General features: G+C 45.4%; 1 protein-coding gene across 5 annotated transcripts in view; it reads right to left on the minus strand.

Annotated features, from left to right (window-relative positions):
* Window positions 1-676: 676 nt before the first annotated feature.
* The window catches only part of CAMKK1 (calcium/calmodulin dependent protein kinase kinase 1), a 484479-nt gene continuing 464318 nt past the window's right edge, over window positions 677-20837 (minus strand). For all 5 annotated transcript variants that reach the window (XM_063953693.1, XM_063953687.1, XM_063953688.1 and 2 more), the window contains one exon: window positions 677-3172. In XM_063953693.1, the coding sequence (XP_063809763.1) occupies window positions 3100-3172 (73 nt within the window). In that variant the 3' untranslated portion in view covers window positions 677-3099. The remainder of the gene's footprint in view (window positions 3173-20837) is intronic.

A 20837-nucleotide genomic window follows, 5' to 3' on the forward strand; every position in this document is an offset into this window, starting at 1 on the left:
TGAGGGAGAAGCCCCGCCCCCTCGGCGGCGGGCTTCTGTCCCGCTCAAACTTACTAAAATATGGCGGGGCTCTTTTATATACATGTACAGTGCCCACCTGTACATGTATATTGTCTTTTGCCATAATAGAGGTGTTATATTGCTGCCCAGGGCTCACTTGTGCTTTTGCCACACCATGAACCGGGGGACCCCCCTAGCGGGATCCCCGATTTGTACTCACCACCGACGATCACCTTCAGGCATCGTTAGGGGTGTGCGGCATGCTGCGACAGCTAAGGTGCAGTGCCCCGCTGAACAAAACTCTCTCTGTACATGTTATATCTGCCCACCTGCAGTACACATGGTTTTGCCCATTAGAGAAACATTTTGTTGCTGTGATCAGGTCTGAATTAGGCCCATATTTTGAGGATTCTTCAAGGTTAATTTTATTTGTAGAAGCAAATCATATGCTGCCCTGCTGTTTAAATAATGAAACTATTTGTTATTTCTTTGTTCTTATGTAATACTGTGCAGATTTCTCCAACTCCGAATGACTCAGTTTCTGAAAGAAACACCTCTTGACCTGTCAGAAGGCTTTAAAGAAAAAATGGCCCTTGCTCAACTACGGAGACATGTTGGGGAAGCCAAGGACACATGGGTAATATTAAGAATAAACAATGGACTCAATGACACAGAATCATAAATATGGAATTTTTATTTGAGGTAAAAAGAAATAACAGTAAGAATGTGTATTAAATCATGTAAGGAATTACAATATATACAATTTTCAAATAAATGCTCTCTGGTGACAAACAAACAACTAAATAAAAAAATACATACATATGGTTTATCAGGCAATTATCTAGCATGTGAATAGTAAAATAAAAACAGAAAACAAAATACATAAAAAAATAAATAAATTGAACAACCTCCCAATCCATTCCACTGTGGATTATACATTTATGGATTATAAACTGGTGGATTAGGCATGCAGTTGTTGACATAAAATATTATTATGAGCATTAAAAGCCATAGTAGCCTATTGTGCAAGACTCCACTACTGGGAAGAGAACATATGACCAGACATAGCAATGCAGTACTTTAAGTTATAAGGTGCTGTAAGCGTTCCTCTTTGAAACTTGTTTTATGCTTATCCACAAAGAGCACCCATTTGTATTTTAATGTTTCGTTTGCATTTAACTTGCATAATCTTCAAATAATAGAACACATTTGCACTATAATAGAGCTCGGAAATAGATTTTTTCTTTTCACTAGCCTAGTATCACAGGCGATCAATAATTAGTCATGTAGTGTGGAAATAGTAACAATTGATATTACAATACATATAATATTCTAAAACATGGTCATAGAGAGGTAATCTAAACATTAGAATTTTAATCAAAATTAATTTCAAGATAATGTACGATTGCATTCTAATAATATTTATGTTTAATATGTGAAAAGTGAGCATATTTTAAATCAGATCCACAAATAAAAAATCAGCTATTATCTTTAAACATTAACATTTTCCTTTACTGGCAGTCAAGTTATACTACATGGTTTCTTTGTCATCCGGAATAGTCAACCATTGGTATTTTTGAAAAGCTATTTAATTAGACAGTATATTCTTCATTGACAACATGTTTAAAAAATATCTATAGAATGATTACATGCTTAAATGCATTAGCCGTTTGTTTCGCAATCCACAACTTCTGTTTTAAAGGAAACAAGCTGTAAACAAGAGATGGAAAACCATCAGCATCCAGTTCTCCCATGATGGCTTGCAAGCATGGTGTACTTTTGTACATTGGTGACGTCATTCATAGCAGCAAGCTAATCAGTGGAACATATAAAATAATAAGAAGGTGAAAAGTGGATGTGCTGCAGGTGCAAAGAAGAAATAGCCCTTCCTGTTGCAAATGTAAACATTTCTATACAGTAACAGGTCCGCTGACTTGAACTAAGCCATGATTACAGCCCAAAACCAATTTTCCTGCACTTAGGCAGGTAATGTGCAAGTTTATACTTCTACAACACAGTTAAAATCAATGCAATCAGCAGCAAGCATGGTTTTCCAAAATAGTCCCTGTACAACCCTCTATACATGTATACAAAAAATGGGGAAAAAAAAAAATCCCCATCCCATAGCACTAGAGAAGCCTGCAGGCGGAGTTCTAAAGCTATAGCGCAGTAGGAGTGATTTTTAGGATAAAATGTAACAAAAAAATATTTTTTGGTGTTTTTCTTTTCAATTATAAATAAAATGACATTCATAGGTCAAGCAATCTTCAAAGCTACTCAGTCTGTATACTACAGAAGCACAGATGGAGATGAGGCACATTGTTCATGGTTTTTCCTGTATACATACACATATTAACCGATACATGCAGACTGACACATTTAGCACAAATAAAGTTTACCAGTTGCCTAAACATAGTGGAGGAAGCCATTTTGGACAATATTCATTCTGTCTATAGAAATTAAGTAACTGAGGAACAAGGTTTGTCATGCCCCAGAGACATTACTACCATAGTTCCTAATAAAGGGTCAGGTATGTTATACCGGCAGTCGGAATCCCAGCGGTCAGGATGCAGACAGCGGAATCTCAACAGCCGGAATCCTGGTGGCAAGCGCAGCAAGTCTGCTCGCCACACTTCGGGCCCGGTGTCAAGTAAAGCACTATTCTATTCCCCCTCAGGTGGTGGTGTGGACCATCACTCAAGTGGGAACTCGAGACTTTAGTCGGGATTCCGACTGACTGCATTTTGCCGGCTATTGGGATTCCGACGTCTGTCTCCTGACCGACGGCGTCCTGACAGCCGGTAAATTACCTGCATCCCCTAATACATTTATAGATTGCATTTGCATGAATATTGATTCAGCCTACAAAATGGCTGCCTTCACTGTTTGAAACTGACAAACGCATTTTAATATAGACAGTCGCTATTTGATTATCGCATTCCTTAGGTAATTATATATATATGTTTTACAAAGATCGTTGTTTGCGTTGTTTACAAACCACAAGCTTTGGTTCATAATGGTGATGAGGGTACAAGTCTGTGCAACATAGGAGAGCGAGGGTTATAGCAGCAGGCGAGTTTGATCTGGGCATGCAAGTACTCATGACGTCCCTTCATCTTCCTCCACGTCAGCCAGCTCAGAGTCTTTCAGTGCCTCCCCACTTGCTTGCTTTCTGTGTGGACAATAACATGGTATTAGAGTTTGCGGTTTTATCCATGATATATGTAAAGAATCATTTTAGAAAATGTTATATATTTATAAAACCATCATGAAAAATTAGTTCAGTTTGAGACATGTAATTTTTAAACTAAACTAATCTACAAAGACACAGCACATAAATAACAACACACATACAATAGCTACTAGTTACAAATACAGATGTAGATTTATTGTGGGACTAAGGACCACAAAAATGATATGGTAGATGTATAATATAACCCAAAAATTGCACAAACCTTAAATAATCGAGGGCTCTAATTTCAGGGTATTCTTACAAAAATAGAAAAATAAAAAATAGGCGATCCACTAATTACTAATTTTCAAGAGAAATCAGATAATATAGAGATCATCTAATAGTAAAATCAGATTTTATTTAGAATTGAACACCTCAGTTACTGTATACAATATATTGTATTCTAAATAAATTGCTTTATGACTGGATGAGCTTTCTATTATTTAATATCACATGAAAATGAGTAATTACTGGATCTCCTATTTTTATACATTGTTTATTAGAATTACTCTTTTTTAGGATTTGCACTTTTTTAAGATACATCATACATCTATCATATGATTTTGGGGGGATCTCTAGACCAGCACCAGAGATAAATTTATGTTGCTGTGTGCCCTGGAACTATTTGGGAAGTTTGTGTTCTTCTGAGCTGCAGGACACATTCTCTTTAAGATATTTTGGTACGCACTCTAGATGTGCCACTCAGAAACACGACTCAACAAATACAGATGTGCAGCACTATATTTGTGGAAACTAGAGAAGGTCACATTGTCTTCTTAAGTACATCTACACACTTCCTGACAGACTAAATATTAGACTACTGGCACCTTTTAAAAAAAATAATGACAATATGTAATACCTTGCTTGAATTGAGCAGGCCGCTTAGCATGCTGCTGTACCCTTATTAAATTGACCTGATTTGCAGAGCGGGCATCACACTGCTGCACATTCTACTACATCACATCAGGCCACCAATTATTTATGATTTAGCATAGATATTTATTATACGGAACTCTGAAGCATACATATCTGGAAAAGACAGTTCCACGAGGAGGCCTACTCTGACAGACAATCCTTTGTGGAGGCCCAGTTTCACAAGTCAGAAGGGGAAGCCACCCCAACATTTTGGTCAAAATGGATGATGGGTATAATGTTTATAAAAAATTGTAGTTGACTTTAAGGAAACTGAACGCACTACTCCGAATTTCCAATTTTACAATAACCAATAAAAAGTGGCTATATGTAGCTAATTAAATTATATACACCTTTATATAAATTTTAGTGTTTGTCTGCTTTCAAATGTACACTGTTTTCATCCCTGCCCTGGCTAAATAGTGTAGAACTTCAGTGGCAGTTCTCCATTTCCTTAAGATGGACATACACAGTCATACATATTTTATCTGACAGCCTGACACCCCTCAGATATCATGGAGCATACACTGTAAGATATCTCACAACGTATGGCCCCACCAGATAATTGTATGGTGTACAACCGGCAGGAGAGGCATGTCTACAGTAAGGTCTCATGATTAAGGCTCACGGGAGATCCTGGGGTGGCTCCCAGGTAAGCTGGCCCTCTGTCTGGATGTGTTTTAGTATGAGCCTTTATCATGAGGCCTTACTGTAGACAAATCACATGGTCCTATGTGGGCACTGCCATTATGTAGTGTTAGAACTGCTGATATCGGAGAAGCCTTGACGCGGCTCAGCAGCTAAACATGTCTTTGCAAACGCATGCAACTAATTTCTCTGAAATTCTATTACCAGATAGGTTCAAGTATGGTTACAGATAATTTTTAGTGTGCTGGGGAGATACCAGGGGGAGAAAAGCACCCCCCATCTCTGTCTGCAGTTTTCAGGGAGTGTCATGAAAAACGCAGGCGTTCCCAAGCATTTTCAGGCAGGGTTTGTGACGTCAGCTCCAGACCTGATCAGCCTGTTCTCATCGCACTGTAGGAGTAAGTCTTGGCCTGCGCATAGACTGCACACAGTAGAAAAATCATTCAATGGCGAGTGAGGTGCGAACGGATTTGCAGCTGTCTGCTGACTGAGATATTTTTTTGCAGCTCGGTGTACACATGCGATAGCACACTTGCACAGCGAATATACACTCCCCTTGGGCGGCGACTATGTGATCATAGAACAACAAATTTAGCAATCCAGCAATCAGTTCTGAATCACCCCATAAGTCCAGTATGCTAAGATACAGTCAAGTAGGTGTTATAGTCAGCCAGTACCAGAAGGATGCAACACTGACAATAATTAACCACACATTATTTCAACATACTAATATCCACCCAAGACAAAATATAAGGTTGCCATCATAGAAAACGGAGCTATAAAAGGTAGTTTTGTTGCAGCATTCCAGTGGTGTTACAACTATTTGTAATTCTGCAGAAATACAGATTATAAATGCTATTACAAATACAGACTGTAGCATTTATGCAGATACAGAAACATTTGTTCTAGTATAAATGATGTGTCCACTATAAGCCAGTGATTTTCAAGCATCCACAGTCACCAGTGACAGTGAATGTTGTGGTGCGTGAGGAGTAATCATTATCCAACCCATGACATGTTTAGAGGAGAGATCCATATGATACACATGCCAGGTGAGACCAGAGGAAAGCTTTCAGGGCCACACTGATGACATAAATCACATTTCACAGCAGTCTTTCCAATAAATGAAAGCTGTGAAATAAACTGAAGTAAGAGGCTTAGCAATATAAGAGAATGATGTAATGAAGGTCTCCACATGATTCATGACAACTAATGCTGAGGCAAGTATGTATAAGATGCTGCAATAGTAATAGAGGTCTAGTAGTATTATTTTTATATAAATATCCACCACAGGATGCTGATTGTATAAAACATTAATACTATCAGGATCCAAATTCAAATGGAGACTGGAGGTTGAGCAGGCAGGCACTCACTGTATAGAGCAGGTTTAGAAATAAAAAATAAAATATTAAACGGAAAGTATACAACTAATAGGTAATGGCAAAAAAATAAGAATTTACTTACCGATAATTCTATTTCTCGGAGTCCGTAGTGGATGCTGGGGTTCCTGAAAGGACCATGGGGAATAGCGGCTCCGCAGGAGACAGGGCACAAAAAGTAAAGCTTTAGGATCAGGTGGTGTGCACTGGCTCCTCCCCCTATGACCCTCCTCCAAGCCAGTTAGGTACTGTGCCCGGACGAGCGTACACAATAAGGGAGGAATTTTGAATCCCGGGTAAGACTCATACCAGCCACACCAATCACACCGTACAACTTGTGATCTAAACCCAGTTAACAGTATGATAACAGCGGAGCCTCTGAAAAGATGGCTCACAACAATAATAACCCGATTTTTGTAACTATGTACAAGTATTGCAGATAATCCGCACTTGGGATGGGCGCCCAGCATCCACTACGGACTCCGAGAAATAGAATTATCGGTAAGTAAATTCTTATTTTCTCTATCGTCCTAGTGGATGCTGGGGTTCCTGAAAGGACCATGGGGATTATACCAAAGCTCCCAAACGGGCGGGAGAGTGCGGATGACTCTGCAGCACCGAATGAGAGAACTCCAGGTCCTCTTTTGCCAGGATATCAAATTTGTAGAATTTTACAAACGTGTTCTCCCCTGACCACGTAGCTGCTCGGCAGAGTTGTAATGCCGAGACCTCTCGGGCAGCCGCCCAAGATGAGCCCACCTTCCTTGTGGAATGGGCCTTAACCGATTTAGACTGTGGCAGGCCTGCCTCAGAATGTGCAAGTTGAATTGTGTTACAAATCCAACGAGCAATCGACTGCTTAGAAGCAGGCGCACCCAACTTGTTGGGTGCATACAGTATAAACAGCGAGTCAGATTTTCTGACTCCAGCTGTCCTGGAACATATTTTCAGGGCCCTGACAACTTCTAGCAACTTGGAGTCCTCCAAGTCCCTAGTAGGTGCAAGGCACCACAATAAACTGGTTCAGGTGAAACACTGACACCACCTTAGGGAGAGAACTGGGGACGAGTCCGCAGCTCTGCCCTGTCCGAATGGACAAACAGATATGGGCTTTTTTGAGAAAAAACCACCAATTTGACACTCGCCTGGTCCAGGCCAGGGCCAAGAGCATGGTCACTTTTTATGTGAGATGCTTCAAATCCACATATTTGACTGGTTTTAAACCAATGTGATTTGAGGAATCCCAGAACTACGTTGAGATCCCACAGTGCCACTGGAGGCACAAACAAGGGGTTTGTATATGCAATACTCCCTTGACAAACTTCTGGACTTCAGGAACTGAAGCCAATTCTTTCTGGAAGAAAATTTACAGGGCCGAATTTGAACCTTAATGGACCCCAATTTGAGGCCCATAGACACTCCTGTTTGCAGGAAACGCAGGAAACGACCGAGTTGAAATTTCTTTGTGGGGCCTTCCTGGCCTCACACCACGCAACATATTTTCGCCACACGTGGTGATAATGTTGTGCGGTCACCTCCTTTCTGGCTTTGACCAGGGTAGGAATGACCTCTTCCGGAATGCCTTTTTTCCCTTAGGATCCGGCTTTCCATCGCCATGCCGACAAACGCAGCTGCGGTAAGTCTTGGAACAGACATGGTACTTGCTGAAGCAAGTCCCTTCTTAGCGGCAGAGGCCATAAGACCTCCGTAAGCATCTCTTGAAGTTCCGGGTACCAAGTCCTTCTTGGCCAATCCGGAGCCATGAGTATAGTTCTTACTCCTCTACGTCTTATAATTCTCAGCACCTTAGGTATGAGAAGCAGAGGAGGGAACACATACACCGACTGGTACACCCACGGTGTTACCAGAACGTCCACATCTATTGCCTGAGGGTCTCTTGACCTGGTGCAATACCTGTCCCGTTTTTTGTTCAGACGGGACGCCATCATGTCCACCTTTGGTATTTCCCAACGGTTTACAATCATGTGGAAAAAAAACTTCTCAATGAAGTTTCCACTCTCCCGGGTGGTCGTGCTGAAGAAGTCTGCTTCCCAGTTTCCATTCCCGGGATGAAAAACTGCTGACAGTGTTATCACATGATTTTCCGCCCAGCGAAAAGTCCTTGCAGTTTCTGCCATTGCCCTCCTGCTTCTTGTGTCGCCCTGTCTGTTTACGTGGGCGACTGCCGTGATGTTTTTCCCACTGGATCAATACCGGCTGACCTTGAAGCAGAGGTCTTGCTAAGCTTAGAGCATTATAAATTTACCCTTAGCTCCAGTATATTTATGTGGAGAAAAGTCTCCATACTTGATCACACTCCCTGGAAATTTTTCCCTTGTGTGACTGCTCCCCAGCCTCTCAGGCTGGGCTCCGTGGTTACCAGCATCCAATCCTGAATGCCGAATCTGCGGCCCTCTAGAAGATGAGCACTCTATAACCACCACAGGAGAGACACCCTTGTCCTTGGATATTGGGTTATCCGCTGATGCATCTGAAGATGCGATCCGGACCATTTGTCCAGCAGATCCCACTGAAAAGTTCTTACGTGAAATCTGCCGAATGGAATTGCTTCGTAGGAAGCCACCATTTTTACCAGGACCCTTGTGCAATGATGCACTGTTTTTAGGAGGTTCCTGACTTGCTCGGATAACTCCCAGGCTTTCTCTTCCGGGAGAAACACCTTTTTCTGGACTGTGTCCAGAATCATCCCTAGGCACAGCAGACGTGTCGTCGGGATCAGCTGCGATTTTGGAATATTTAGAATCCACCCGTGCTGATTGTAGCAGTATCCGAGATAGTGCTACTCCGACCTCCAACTGTTCCCTGGACTATGCCCCTATCAGGAGATCGTCCAAGTAAGGGATAATTAAGACGCCTTTTCTTCGAAGAAGAATCATCAATTCGGCCATTACCTTGGTAAAGACCCCGGGGTGCCGTGGACAATCCAAACGGCAGCGTCTGAAACTGATAGTGACAGTTCTGCACCACGAACCTGAGGTACCCTTAGTGAGAAGGGCAAATTTGGGACCTAGAGGTAAGCATCCCTGATGTCCCGGGACACTATATAGTCCCCTTCTTCCTGGTTCGTTATCACTGCTCTGAGTGACTTCATCTTAATTTGAACCTTTGTAAGTGTTCAAAAAAAATTTTTTAGAATAAGTCTCACCTAGCCTTCTGGCTTCAGTACCACAATATAGTGTGGAATAATACCCCTTTTCTGTAGTAGGAGGGGTAATTTAATTATCACCTGCTGGGAATACAGCTTGTGAATTTTTTCCCATACTACCTCCTTGTCGGAGGGAGACTTGGTAAAGCAGACTTCAGGAGCCTGCGAAGGGGAAACGTCTCGACATTCCCATCTGTACCCCCGGGATACTACTTGTAGGATCCAGGGGTCCTGTACGGTCTCAGCGCCATGCTGAGAACTTGTCAGACGCGGTGGAACGCTTCTGTTCCTGGGAATGGGCTGCCTGCTGCAGTCTTCTTCCCTTTCCTCTATCCCTGGGCAGATATGATCTTATAGGGACGAGAGGACTGAGGCTGAAAAGACGGTGTCTTTTTCTGCAGAGATGTGACTTAGGGTAAAAAACGGTGGATTTTCCAGCAGTTGCCGTGACCACCAGGTCCGATGGACCGACCCCAAACAAGTCCTCTTCCTTTATACGGCCATACTGTGCCGTTTGGAATCTGCATCACCTGACCACTGTCGTGTCCATAACATCTTCTGGCAGTTATGGACATCGCGTTTATTCATGATGCCAGAGTGCAAATATCCCTCTGTGCATCTCGCATATATAGAAATGCATCCTTTAAATGCTCTATAGTCAATAAAATACTGTCCCTGTCAAGGGTATCAATATTTTTAGTCAGGGAATCCGACCAAGCCACCCTAGCTCTGCACATCCAGGCTGAGGCGATCGCTGGCCGCAGTATAACACCAGTATGTGTGTATATACTTTTTATTATATTTTCCAGCCTTGTCAGCTGGTCCTTGAGGACGGCCCTATCTATAGACGGTACCGCCACTTGTTTTGATAAGCGTGTGAGCGCCTTATCCACCTTAAGGGGTGTTTCCCAACGCGCCCTAACTTCTGGCGGGAAAGGGTATACCGCCCATAATTTTCTATCGGGGGGAACCCACGCATCATCACACACTTTATTTAATTTATCTGATTCAGGAAAAACTATGGTAGTTTTTTCACATCCCACATAATACCCTCTTTTGTGGTACTTGTAGTATCAGAAATACGTAACACCTCCTTCATTGCCTTTAACGTGTGGCCCTAATAAGGAATACGTTTGTTTATTCACCGTCGACACTGGATTCAGTGTCCCTGTCTGTGTCTGTGTCGACCGACTAAAGTAAACGGGCGTTTTAAAACCCTTGACGGTGTTTTTGAGACGTCTGGACCGTACTAATTGTTTGTCGGCCGTCTCATGTCGTCAACCGACCTTGCAGCGTGTTGACATTATCACGTAATTTCCTAAATAAGCCATCCATTCCGGTGTCGACTCCCTAGAGAGTGACATCACCATTACAGGCAATTGCTCCGCCTCCTCACCAACATCGTCCTCCTACCTGTCGACACACACGTACCGACACACAGCACACACACAGGGAATGCTCTGATAGAGGACAGGACCCACTAGCCCTTTGGAGAGACAGAGGGAGAGTTTGCCAGCACACACCAAAAACGCTATAATTATATAGGGACAACCTTATATAAGTGTTTTCCCTTATAGCATCTTAATATATATATAAGCATATCGCCAAATTAGTGCCCCCCCTCTCTGTTTTAACCCTGTTTCTGTAGTGCAGTGCAGGGGAGAGCCTGGGAGCCTTCCCTCCAGCCTTTCTGTGAGGGAAAATGGCGCTGTGTGCTGAGGAGATAGGCCCCGCCCCTTTTTCGGCGGCCTCGTCTCCCGCTCTTAACGGATTCTGGCAGGGGTTAAATATCTCCATATAGCCTCCGGAGGCTATATGTGAGGTATTTTTAGCCAAAATAGGTATTCATTTGCCTCCCAGGGCGCCCCCCTCCCAGCGCCCTGCACCCTCAGTGACTGCCGTGTGAAGTGTGCGGAGAGGAAAATGGCGCACAGCTGCAGTGCTGTGCGCTACCTTTAGAAGACTGAGGAGTCTTCTGCCGCCGATTCTGGACCTCTTCTTACTTCAGCATCTGCAAGGGGGCCGGCGGCAAGGCTCCGGTGACCATCCAGGCTGTACCTGTGATCGTCCCTCTGGAGCTGATGTCCAGTAGCCAAGAAGCCAATCCATCCTGCACGCAGGTGAGTTCACTTCTTCTCCCCTAAGTCCCTCGTTGCAGTGATCCTGTTGCCAGCAGGACTCACTGTAAAATAAAAAACCTAAGCTAAACTTTCCTAAGCAGCTCTTTAGGAGAGCCACCTAGATTGCACCCTTCTCGGCCGGGCACAAAAATCTAACTGGCTTGGAGGAGGGTCATAGGGGGAGGAGCCAGTGCACACCACCTGATCCTAAAGCTTTACTTTTTGTGCCCTGTCTCCTGCGGAGCCGCTATTCCCCATGGTCCTTTCAGGAACCCCAGCATCCACTAGGACGATAGAGAAACTACTGTTTAGGTTAGGTGCTCTGTATGACTTTGCCGAATGACCATTGGCGTTCCTATACTGGGTGCAATGTGTGCAGTGCACACGGCCCCACTGGGTCCAGGAGTGGCCCACACCACACCCATATTAATACTTACCTTTCCGGTGTCCAGCGTTGGAGTGAAAATATCTTCCAAAATGGCCACGTGCATGTGCAGTAGTGAAATAGGTCTCCGGAACATATGATGGGCGCCATGTTTCTGGAGACCTGCACATGCACAGTACAAGGACTCCGGTACAATGCCGGAGACTACTGCGCCGTGCAGAGGAGATGGCCCACCCGGAGTCTGCATAGGGGCCCCCCATCTCTGTTAAAATGCTCCTGCTAATGACCTTCAAATTTGCACATCTGTACGTCTAATTAAACTGGAGCTTATTCTGTTACAAAACCTCACCCTTTCTAGAAACCCTACCACAGGAGATAGCGGACGGACGGACTTTAATTACAAATGGTGCAAACTAAGTGTAGTAACTAGACTCTGAATGGGTTGCTATGGGCAATGTACCTTCTAAAATTAAAATAAAGATTTAAAAGCAAATGTGACAGAAATTTATTGATCTATGCATATCATCATAATGTCCTCTCCTGATACATTTCAGACCTATTCAGTGATATGGTTTACATGGCTGGAATTCTGTGAATCAGACAGGTACAAATCCCCTACTGGAGCACCTTAGTTCTCCCTCTCTGACAAGTTGCCTGAGAACAGCTCGGTACTTGGAGCCCCGGTAGTGATCCACTCCCCCCCTCCTTTTTCTTGGTTTCCTTCTCTTTTCCCTTTTTCATTCGTTATTTTGTAGCATATTTCTTTTTTCTTAATATGGGCACTCTGTGCTTTTGATCCTGTTGATATACCATGGTCACTCTTGTGCTACATACTCCTTTCTGTAATTTGATGCTTATCACAACATGCGTTTGTAGTTGTACTAGTAAGTCATTCTTACTCCATTTGCCTGCTGTGGAGCAGTTGTCTTCTTTTGTTCATATGTAAAAAATATGTAAATTCAGAAATATTTACTTGCATAAAAAAAGCAAATCTGACAAAGACTTGTGCAGTATGACTTAAGGTGGGTACACACTAGGCAATGTGTTCCGTGAACGACATCGCCTAGTGTGTCCTCTCCCGGCCCGCCCGACGGCGGGCATACACACTGTGCGATACTCATGCCACTGCCGGGCTGTACATACATATTTGGATGCACACTAGGCGATATAGTAAATTATATTGCACAGGAGGGGGAAATGAGCGATATTGTTTACTATATTGATAAGTGTGTATGCGCCTTTAACCTTTTATTTTTTATTTTTAAAACAGATGAGGGATTTCTAATTATAAACAGACTGTTTTTGGATTATCATATAATGCCAGCATTAAAAGGTAAATAGCACAACATTTCACTTTTTATTTTTATAAAACATCACTTCCAATATTTCACAGACCAATTTTCATACCCAGAATAAACGTTTGCTGAAACAACACATTTTCCTACAGCTGTGCCTGAGGGAAGTTGTTTGTCTTTGTAATCCGTTTTCCCAGAGGCTATCAGAATGAGCTTGAAAGCTAAAAAGACCTCACTTCCAGCACTGGACTGAAGTTTTACCTTTCACAAAGACTAATGGGCCCTACACACTGGGCGATAATACTCAAAGATATGAACAATCTCATTCATTAATGAACGAGATACCGTTCATATCTTTGAGTGTGGAGGCACCAGCTATGAACGATGCACGGCCCCGCGCTCGTTCATCGCTGGTCCCCCGTCGGCTGTGCATGCAGGCCAATATGGACGATCTCGTCCATATTTGCCTGCACTTCTATGGAGCCGGGTGACGGGGGGAGTGAAGAAACTTCACTCTCCCCGTCACTGCCCTCCCCCCCCCTCTGTCGGGTCGCCCGTCGGCCGTATCCGCCGTCGGGCAGCTCGGCGGTGGATCGCTCAATGTGTAGGGCCCTTAACTTGTCACAGAACTACAAAGGCTTTGCCAGTTGCAGGTTAACAGGTGGAAAGTCAAACGTGCATTGTTCCTGAATTAAAGTATACCGGGGATGCAACAGTGCATTGTCAGGCCACATGGCAACTATGTAAAAAAAAAAAAAAAAGAATACAATAAAATTGAATAGAGCTGGGTTCTCTTTTGACCTTTGGGCCTTATAGCAGCTGGACTCCCTACAGTGATAGCAATTTCTGTATCTTATTGCATGACTGTAAGAATAGGATTTGGTTACCTACCGGTAAATCCTTTTCCCGTAGCCCGTAGAGGATGCTGGGGTCCACATTAGTACCATGTGGTATAGACGGGTCCACCAGGAGAAATTGGCACTTTAAGAGTTTGAGTGTGTGGGCTGGCTACTCCCTCTATGCCCCTCCTACCAGACTAGGTCTAGAAACTGTGCCCGAGGAGACGGACATCTTCGAGAAAATAAGAATTTACTTACCGATAATTCTATTTCTCATAGTCCGTAGTGGATGCTGGGGACTCCGAAAGGACCATGGGGAATAGCGGCTTCGCAGGAGACTGGGCACAAAAGTAAAAAGCTTTAGGACTACCTGGTGTGCACTGGCTCCTCCCCCTATGACCCTCCTCCAAGCCTCAGTTAGGATACTGTGCCCGGACGAGCGTACACAATAAGGAAGGATTTTGAATCCCGGGTAAGACTCATACCAGCCACACCAATCACACCGTACAACTTGTGATCTGAACCCAGTTAACAGAATGATAACAGAAGGAGCCTCTGAAACGATGGCTCACAACAACAATAACCCGATTTTTGTAACAATAACTATGTACAAGTATTGCAGACAATCCGCACTTGGGATGGGCGCCCAGCATCCACTACGGACTATGAGAAATAGAATTATCGGTAAGTAAATTCTTATTTTCTCTAACGTCCTAGTGGATGCTGGGGACTCCGAAAGGACGATGGGGATTATACCAAAGCTCCCAAACGGGCGGGAGAGTGCGGATGACTCTGCAGCACCGAATGAGAGAACTCCAGGTCCTCCTCAGCCAGGGTATCAAATTTGTAGAATTTAGCAAACGTGTTTGCCCCTGACCAAGTAGCAGCTCGGCAAAGTTGTAAAGCCGAGACCCCTCGGGCAGCCGCCCAAGATGAGCCCACTTTCCGTGTGGAATGGGCTTTTACAGATTTTGGCTGTGGCAGGCCTGCCACAGAATGTGCAAGCTGAATTGTACTACAAATCCAACGAGCAATCGTCTGCTTAGAAGCAGGAGCACCCAGCTTGTTGGGTGCATACAGGATAAACAGCGAGTCAGATTTTCTGACTCCAGCCGTCCTGGAAACACATATTTTCAGGGCCCTGACTACGTCCAGCAACTTGGAATCCTCCAAGTCCCTAGTAGCCGCAGGCACCACAATAGGCTGGTTTAAGTGAAATGCTGAAACCACTTTAGGGAGAAATTGAGGACGAGTCCTCAATTCTGCCCTGTCCGTATGAAAAATTAGGTAAGGGCTTTTATAGGATAAAGCCGCCAATTCTGAAACACGCCTGGCTGAAGCCAGGGCTAACAGCATTACCACTTTCCATGTGAGATATTTTAAGTCCACAGTGGTGAGTGGTTCAAACCAATGTGATTTTAGGAATCCCAAAACTACATTGAGATCCCAAGGTGCCACTGGAGGCACAAAAGGAGGCTGTATATGCAGTACTCCCTTGACAAACGTCTGAACTTCAGGAACAGAAGCTAGTTCTTTTTGGAAGAATATTGACAGGGCCGAAATTTGAACCTTAATGGACCCTAATTTTAGGCCCATAGACAGTCCTGTTTGCAGGAAATGCAGGAATCGACCCAGTTGAAATTCCTCTGTAGGGGCCTTCCTGGCCTCGCACCACGCAACATATTTACGCCAAATACGGTGATAATGTTGTACGGTTACATCCTTCCTGGCTTTGATCAGGGTAGGGATGACTTCATCCGGAATGCCTTTTTCCTTCAGGATCCGGCGTTCAACCGCCATGCCGTCAAACGCAGCCGCGGTAAGTCTTGGAACAGACATGGTCCCTCCTGGAGCAGGTCCTTTCTTAGAGGTAGAGGCCACGGGTCTTCCGTGAGCATCTCTTGAATTTCCGGGTACCAAGACCTTCTTGGCCAATCCGGAGCCACGAGTATAGTCTTTACTCCTCTCCTTCTTATGATTCTCAGTACTTTTGGTATGAGAGGAAGAGGAGGGAACACATACACTGACTGGTACACCCACGGTGTTACCAGAGCGTCCACAGCTATTGCCTGAGGGTCCCTTGACCTGGCGCAATATCTGTCCAGTTTTTTGTTGAGGCGGGACGCCATCATGTCCACCTTTGGTTTTTCCCAACGGTTCACAATCATGTGGAAGACTTCTGGGTGAAGTCCCCACTCCCCCGGGTGAAGATCGTGTCTGCTGAGGAAGTCTGCTTCCCAGTTGTCCACTCCCGGAATGAACACTGCTGACAGTGCTATCACATGATTTTCCGCCCAGCGAAGAATCCTTGCCACTTCCGTCATTGCCCTCCTGCTTCTTGTGCCGCCCTGTCTGTTTACGTGGGCGACTGCCGTGATGTTGTCCGACTGGATCAACACCGGCTGACCCTGAAGCAGAGGTCTTGCCTGACTTAGGGCATTGTAAATGGCCCTTAGTTCCAGGATATTTATGTGAAGTGACGTTTCCATGCTTGACCACAAGCCCTGGAAATTTCTTCCCTGTGTGACTGCTCCCCAGCCCCTCAGGCTGGCATTCGTGGTCACCAGGACCCAATCCTGAATGCCGAATCTGCGGCCCTCTAGGAGATGAGCACTCTGTAACCACCACAGGAGAGACACCCTTGTCCTTGGAGACAGGGTTATCCGCTGATGCATTTGAAGATGCGATCCGGACCATTTGTCCAGCAGATCCCACTGAAAAGTTCTTGCGTGGAATCTGCCGAATGGAATCGCTTCGTAAGAAGCCACCATCTTTCCCAGGACCCTTGTGCATTGATGTACTGACACTTGGCCTGGTCTTAGGAGGTTCCTGACTAGGTCGGATAACTCCCTGGCTTTCTCTTCCGGGAGAAACACCTTTTTCTGTACTGTGTCCAGAATCATTCCTAGGAACAGCAGACGTGTCGTCGGAATCAGCTGCGATTTTGGAATATTTAGAATCCATCCGTGCTGTCGTAGTACTACTTGAGATAGTGCTACTCCGACCTCTAACTGTTCTCTGGACCTTGCCCTTATCAGGAGATCGTCCAAGTAAGGGATAATTAAGACGCCTTTTCTTCGAAGAAGAATCATCATTTCGGCCATTACCTTGGTAAAGACCCGGGGTGCCGTGGACAATCCAAACGGCAGCGTCTGAAACTGATAGTGACAGTTCTGTACCACAAACCTGAGGTACCCTTAGTGAGAAGGGCAAATTGGGACATGGAGGTAAGCATCCTTGATGTCCAGAGACACCATATAGTCCCCTTCTTCCAGGTTCGCTATCACTGCTCTGAGTTACTCCATCTTGAACTTGAACCTTTTTATGTAAAGTGTTCAAGGATTTCAGATTTAAAATGGGTCTCACCGAGCCGTCCGGCTTCGGTACCACAAACAGCGTGGAATAATACCCCTTTCCCTGTTGTAGGAGGGGTACCTTGATTATCACTTGCTGGGAATACAGCTTGTGAATGGCTTCCAATACCGCCTCCCTGTCGGGGGGAGACGTTGGTAAAGCAGACTTCAGGAACCGGCGAGGGGGAGACGTCTCGAATTCCAATTTGTACCCCTGAGATACTACCTGCAGAATCCAGGGGTCCACTTGCGAGTGAGCCCACTGCGCGCTGAAATTCTTGAGACGGGCCCCCACCGTGCCTGAGTCCGCTTGTAAGGCCCCAGCGTCATGCTGAGGACTTGGCAGAAGCGGGGGAGGGCTTCTGTTCGTGGGAAGAGGCTGTCTGCTGCAGTCTTTTTCCCCTTCCTCTGCCCCGGGGCAGATATGAGTGGCCTTTTGCCCGCTTGCCCTTATGGGGACGAAAGGACTGAGCCTGAAAAGACGGTATCTTTTTCTGCTGTGAGGTGACTTGGGGTAAAAAGGTGGATTTTCCAGCCGTTGCCGTGGCCACCAGGTCCGATAGACCGACCCCAAATAACTCCTCCCCTTTATACGGCAATACTTCCATATGCCGTTTGGAATCCGCATCACCTGACCACTGTCGCGTCCATAACCCTCTTCTGGCAGAAATGGACATCGCACTTACTCTTGATGCCAGAGTGCAAATATCCCTCTGTGCATCACGCATATATAGAAATGCATCCTTTAAATGCTCTATAGTCAATAATATATTGTCCCTGTCCAGGGTATCAATATTTTCAGTCAGGGAATCCGACCAAGCCACCCCAGCACTGCACATCCAGGCTGAGGCGATTGCTGGTCGCAGTATAATACCAGTATGTGTGTATATACTTTTTAGGATATTTTCCAGCTTCCTATCAGCTGGTTCCTTGAGGGCGGCCGTATCAGGAGGCGGTAACGCCACTTGTTTTGATAAGCGTGTGAGCGCCTTATCCACTCTAGGGGGTGTTTCCCAACGCGCCCTAACCTCTGGCGGGAAAGGGTATAATGCCAATAATTTTTTAGAAATTAGCAGTTTTTTATCGGGGGAAACCCACGCTTCATCACACACCTCATTTAATTCATCTGATTCAGGAAAAACTACGGGTAGTTTTTTCACACCCCACATAATACCCTTTTTTGTGGTACTTGTAGTATCAGAAATGTTCAAAACCTCCTTCATTGCCGTGATCATGTAACGTGTGGCCCTACTGGAAAATACGTTTGTTTCCTCACCGTCGACACTGGAGTCAGTGTCCGTGTCAGTGTCTGTATCGACCTGAGGTAACGGGCGTTTTATAGCTCCCGACGGTGTTTGAGACGCCTGTACAGGTATTAACTGATTTGCCGGCTGTCTCATGTCGTCAACAGTCTTTTGTAAAGTGCCGACACTATCACGTAATTCTTTCCATAAGACCATCCAGTCAGGTGTCGACTCCCTAGGGGGTGACATCACTAACACAGGCAATTGCTCCGCCTCCACACCATTTTCCTCCTCATACATGTCGACACAGCGTACCGACACACAGCACACACACAGGGAATGCTCTGATAGAGGACAGGACCCCACTAGCCCTTTGGGGAGACAGAGGGAGAGTTTGCCAGCACACACCAGAGCGCTATATATATACAGGGATAACCTTATATAAGTGTTTTTCCCTAATATAGCTGCTGTATATATTAATATGCCAATTTAGTGCCCCCCCTCTCTTGTTTTACCCTGTTTCTGTAGTGCAGGACTGCAGGGGAGAGTCAGGGAGCCTTCCTCCAACGGAGCTGTGAGGAAAAAATGGCGCCAGTGTGCTGAGGAGATAGGCTCCGCCCCCTTCTCGGCGGCCTTTCTCCCGCTTTTTAATGGAAAAATTGGCAGGGGTTAAATGCATCCATATAGCCCAGGAGCTATATGTGATGTATTTTTTGCCAAAAAAAGGTGTTTTATTGCGCCTCAGGGCGCCCCCCCCCAGCGCCCTGCACCCTCAGTGACCGGAGTGTGAAGTGTGCTGAGAGCAATGGCGCACAGCTGCGGTGCTGTGCGCTACCTTGTTGAAGACAGGACGTCTTCTGCCGCCGATTTTCTGGACCTCTTCACTCTTCTGGCTCTGTAAGGGGGCCGGCGGCGCGGCTCCGGGACCCATCCATGGCTGGGCCTGTGATCGTCCCTCTGGAGCTAATGTCCAGTAGCCTAAGAAGCCCAATCCACTCTGCACGCAGGTGAGTTCGCTTCTTCTCCCCTTAGTCCCTCGGTGCAGTGAGCCTGTTGCCAGCAGGTCTCACTGAAAATAAAAAACCTACTTTAAACTTTTACACTAAGCAGCTCAGGAGAGCCCCTTAGCCTGCACCCGTCTCGTTCGGGCACAAAAATCTAACTGAGGCTTGGAGGAGGGTCATAGGGGGAGGAGCCAGTGCACACCAGGTAGTCCTAAAGCTTTTTACTTTTGTGCCCAGTCTCCTGCGAAGCCGCTATTCCCCATGGTCCTTTCGGAGTCCCCAGCATCCACTAGGACGTTAGAGAAAAGGATTTAACACACACAGTGGCGAGATTCATACCAGCTCACACATAAAAGGCACATCAATCTAACTAGCTTGAAAAACTCAGCAACTGCTGAAACATTACTTACCAAGTAACAATGCAGTACATAACTAAACAAAGTTGTACTGAACTAGATAACAAGTGCAGGAAAACGAAGCGCTGGGCGGGCGCCCAGCATCCTCTACGGACTACGAGAAAAGGATTTACCGGTAGGTAACCAAAACCCTATTTTCTCTTACATCCTAGAGGATACTGGGGTCCACATTAGTACCATGGAGATGTACCAAAGCTCCCAGAACGGGAGGGAGAGCGCGGAGGCTCCTATAGAACTGATTGACTGAACTTCAGGTCATCAGAGGCCAAATTATCGAACTTGTAGAATTTAGCAAACGTGTTCGACCCAGACCAAGTTGCTGCTCGGCAAAGTTGTAACGCCGAGACACCCCCGGGCAGCCGCCCAGGAAGACTCCACCTTACGAGTAGGGTGGGCCTTAACAGATTTTGGACACTGCAATCCTGCCGTAGAATACGCATGCTGGAAAGTGAACCTAATCCAGCGAGATATAGTCTGCTTTGAAGCAGGACACCCAATTTTCTTGGGATCATACAGGACAAACAAAGAGTCCGATTTCCTGTGACGAGCAGTACTCTTCACATAGATTTTCAAAGCCCTCACAACGTCCAAGGACTTTGACAAAATTGAGGAGTCTGCAGCCACTGGCACCACAGTAGGTTGATTGATATGAAATGCCGACACAACCTTTGGAAGAAACTGCTGACGTGTCCGGAGCTCAGCTCTATTTTCGTGGAAGATCAAGTAAGGGCTTTTACAGGACAAAGCCCCCTATTCTGACACACGTCTAGCAGAAGCTAAGGCCAACAGCGTGACAGCCTTCTATGTAAGAAATTTGACCTCAACCTCCTGTAGAGGCTCCAAC

This window comes from Pseudophryne corroboree, chromosome 2, assembly GCF_028390025.1.
Source record: "Pseudophryne corroboree isolate aPseCor3 chromosome 2, aPseCor3.hap2, whole genome shotgun sequence".
NCBI lineage: Eukaryota > Metazoa > Chordata > Amphibia > Anura > Myobatrachidae > Pseudophryne > Pseudophryne corroboree.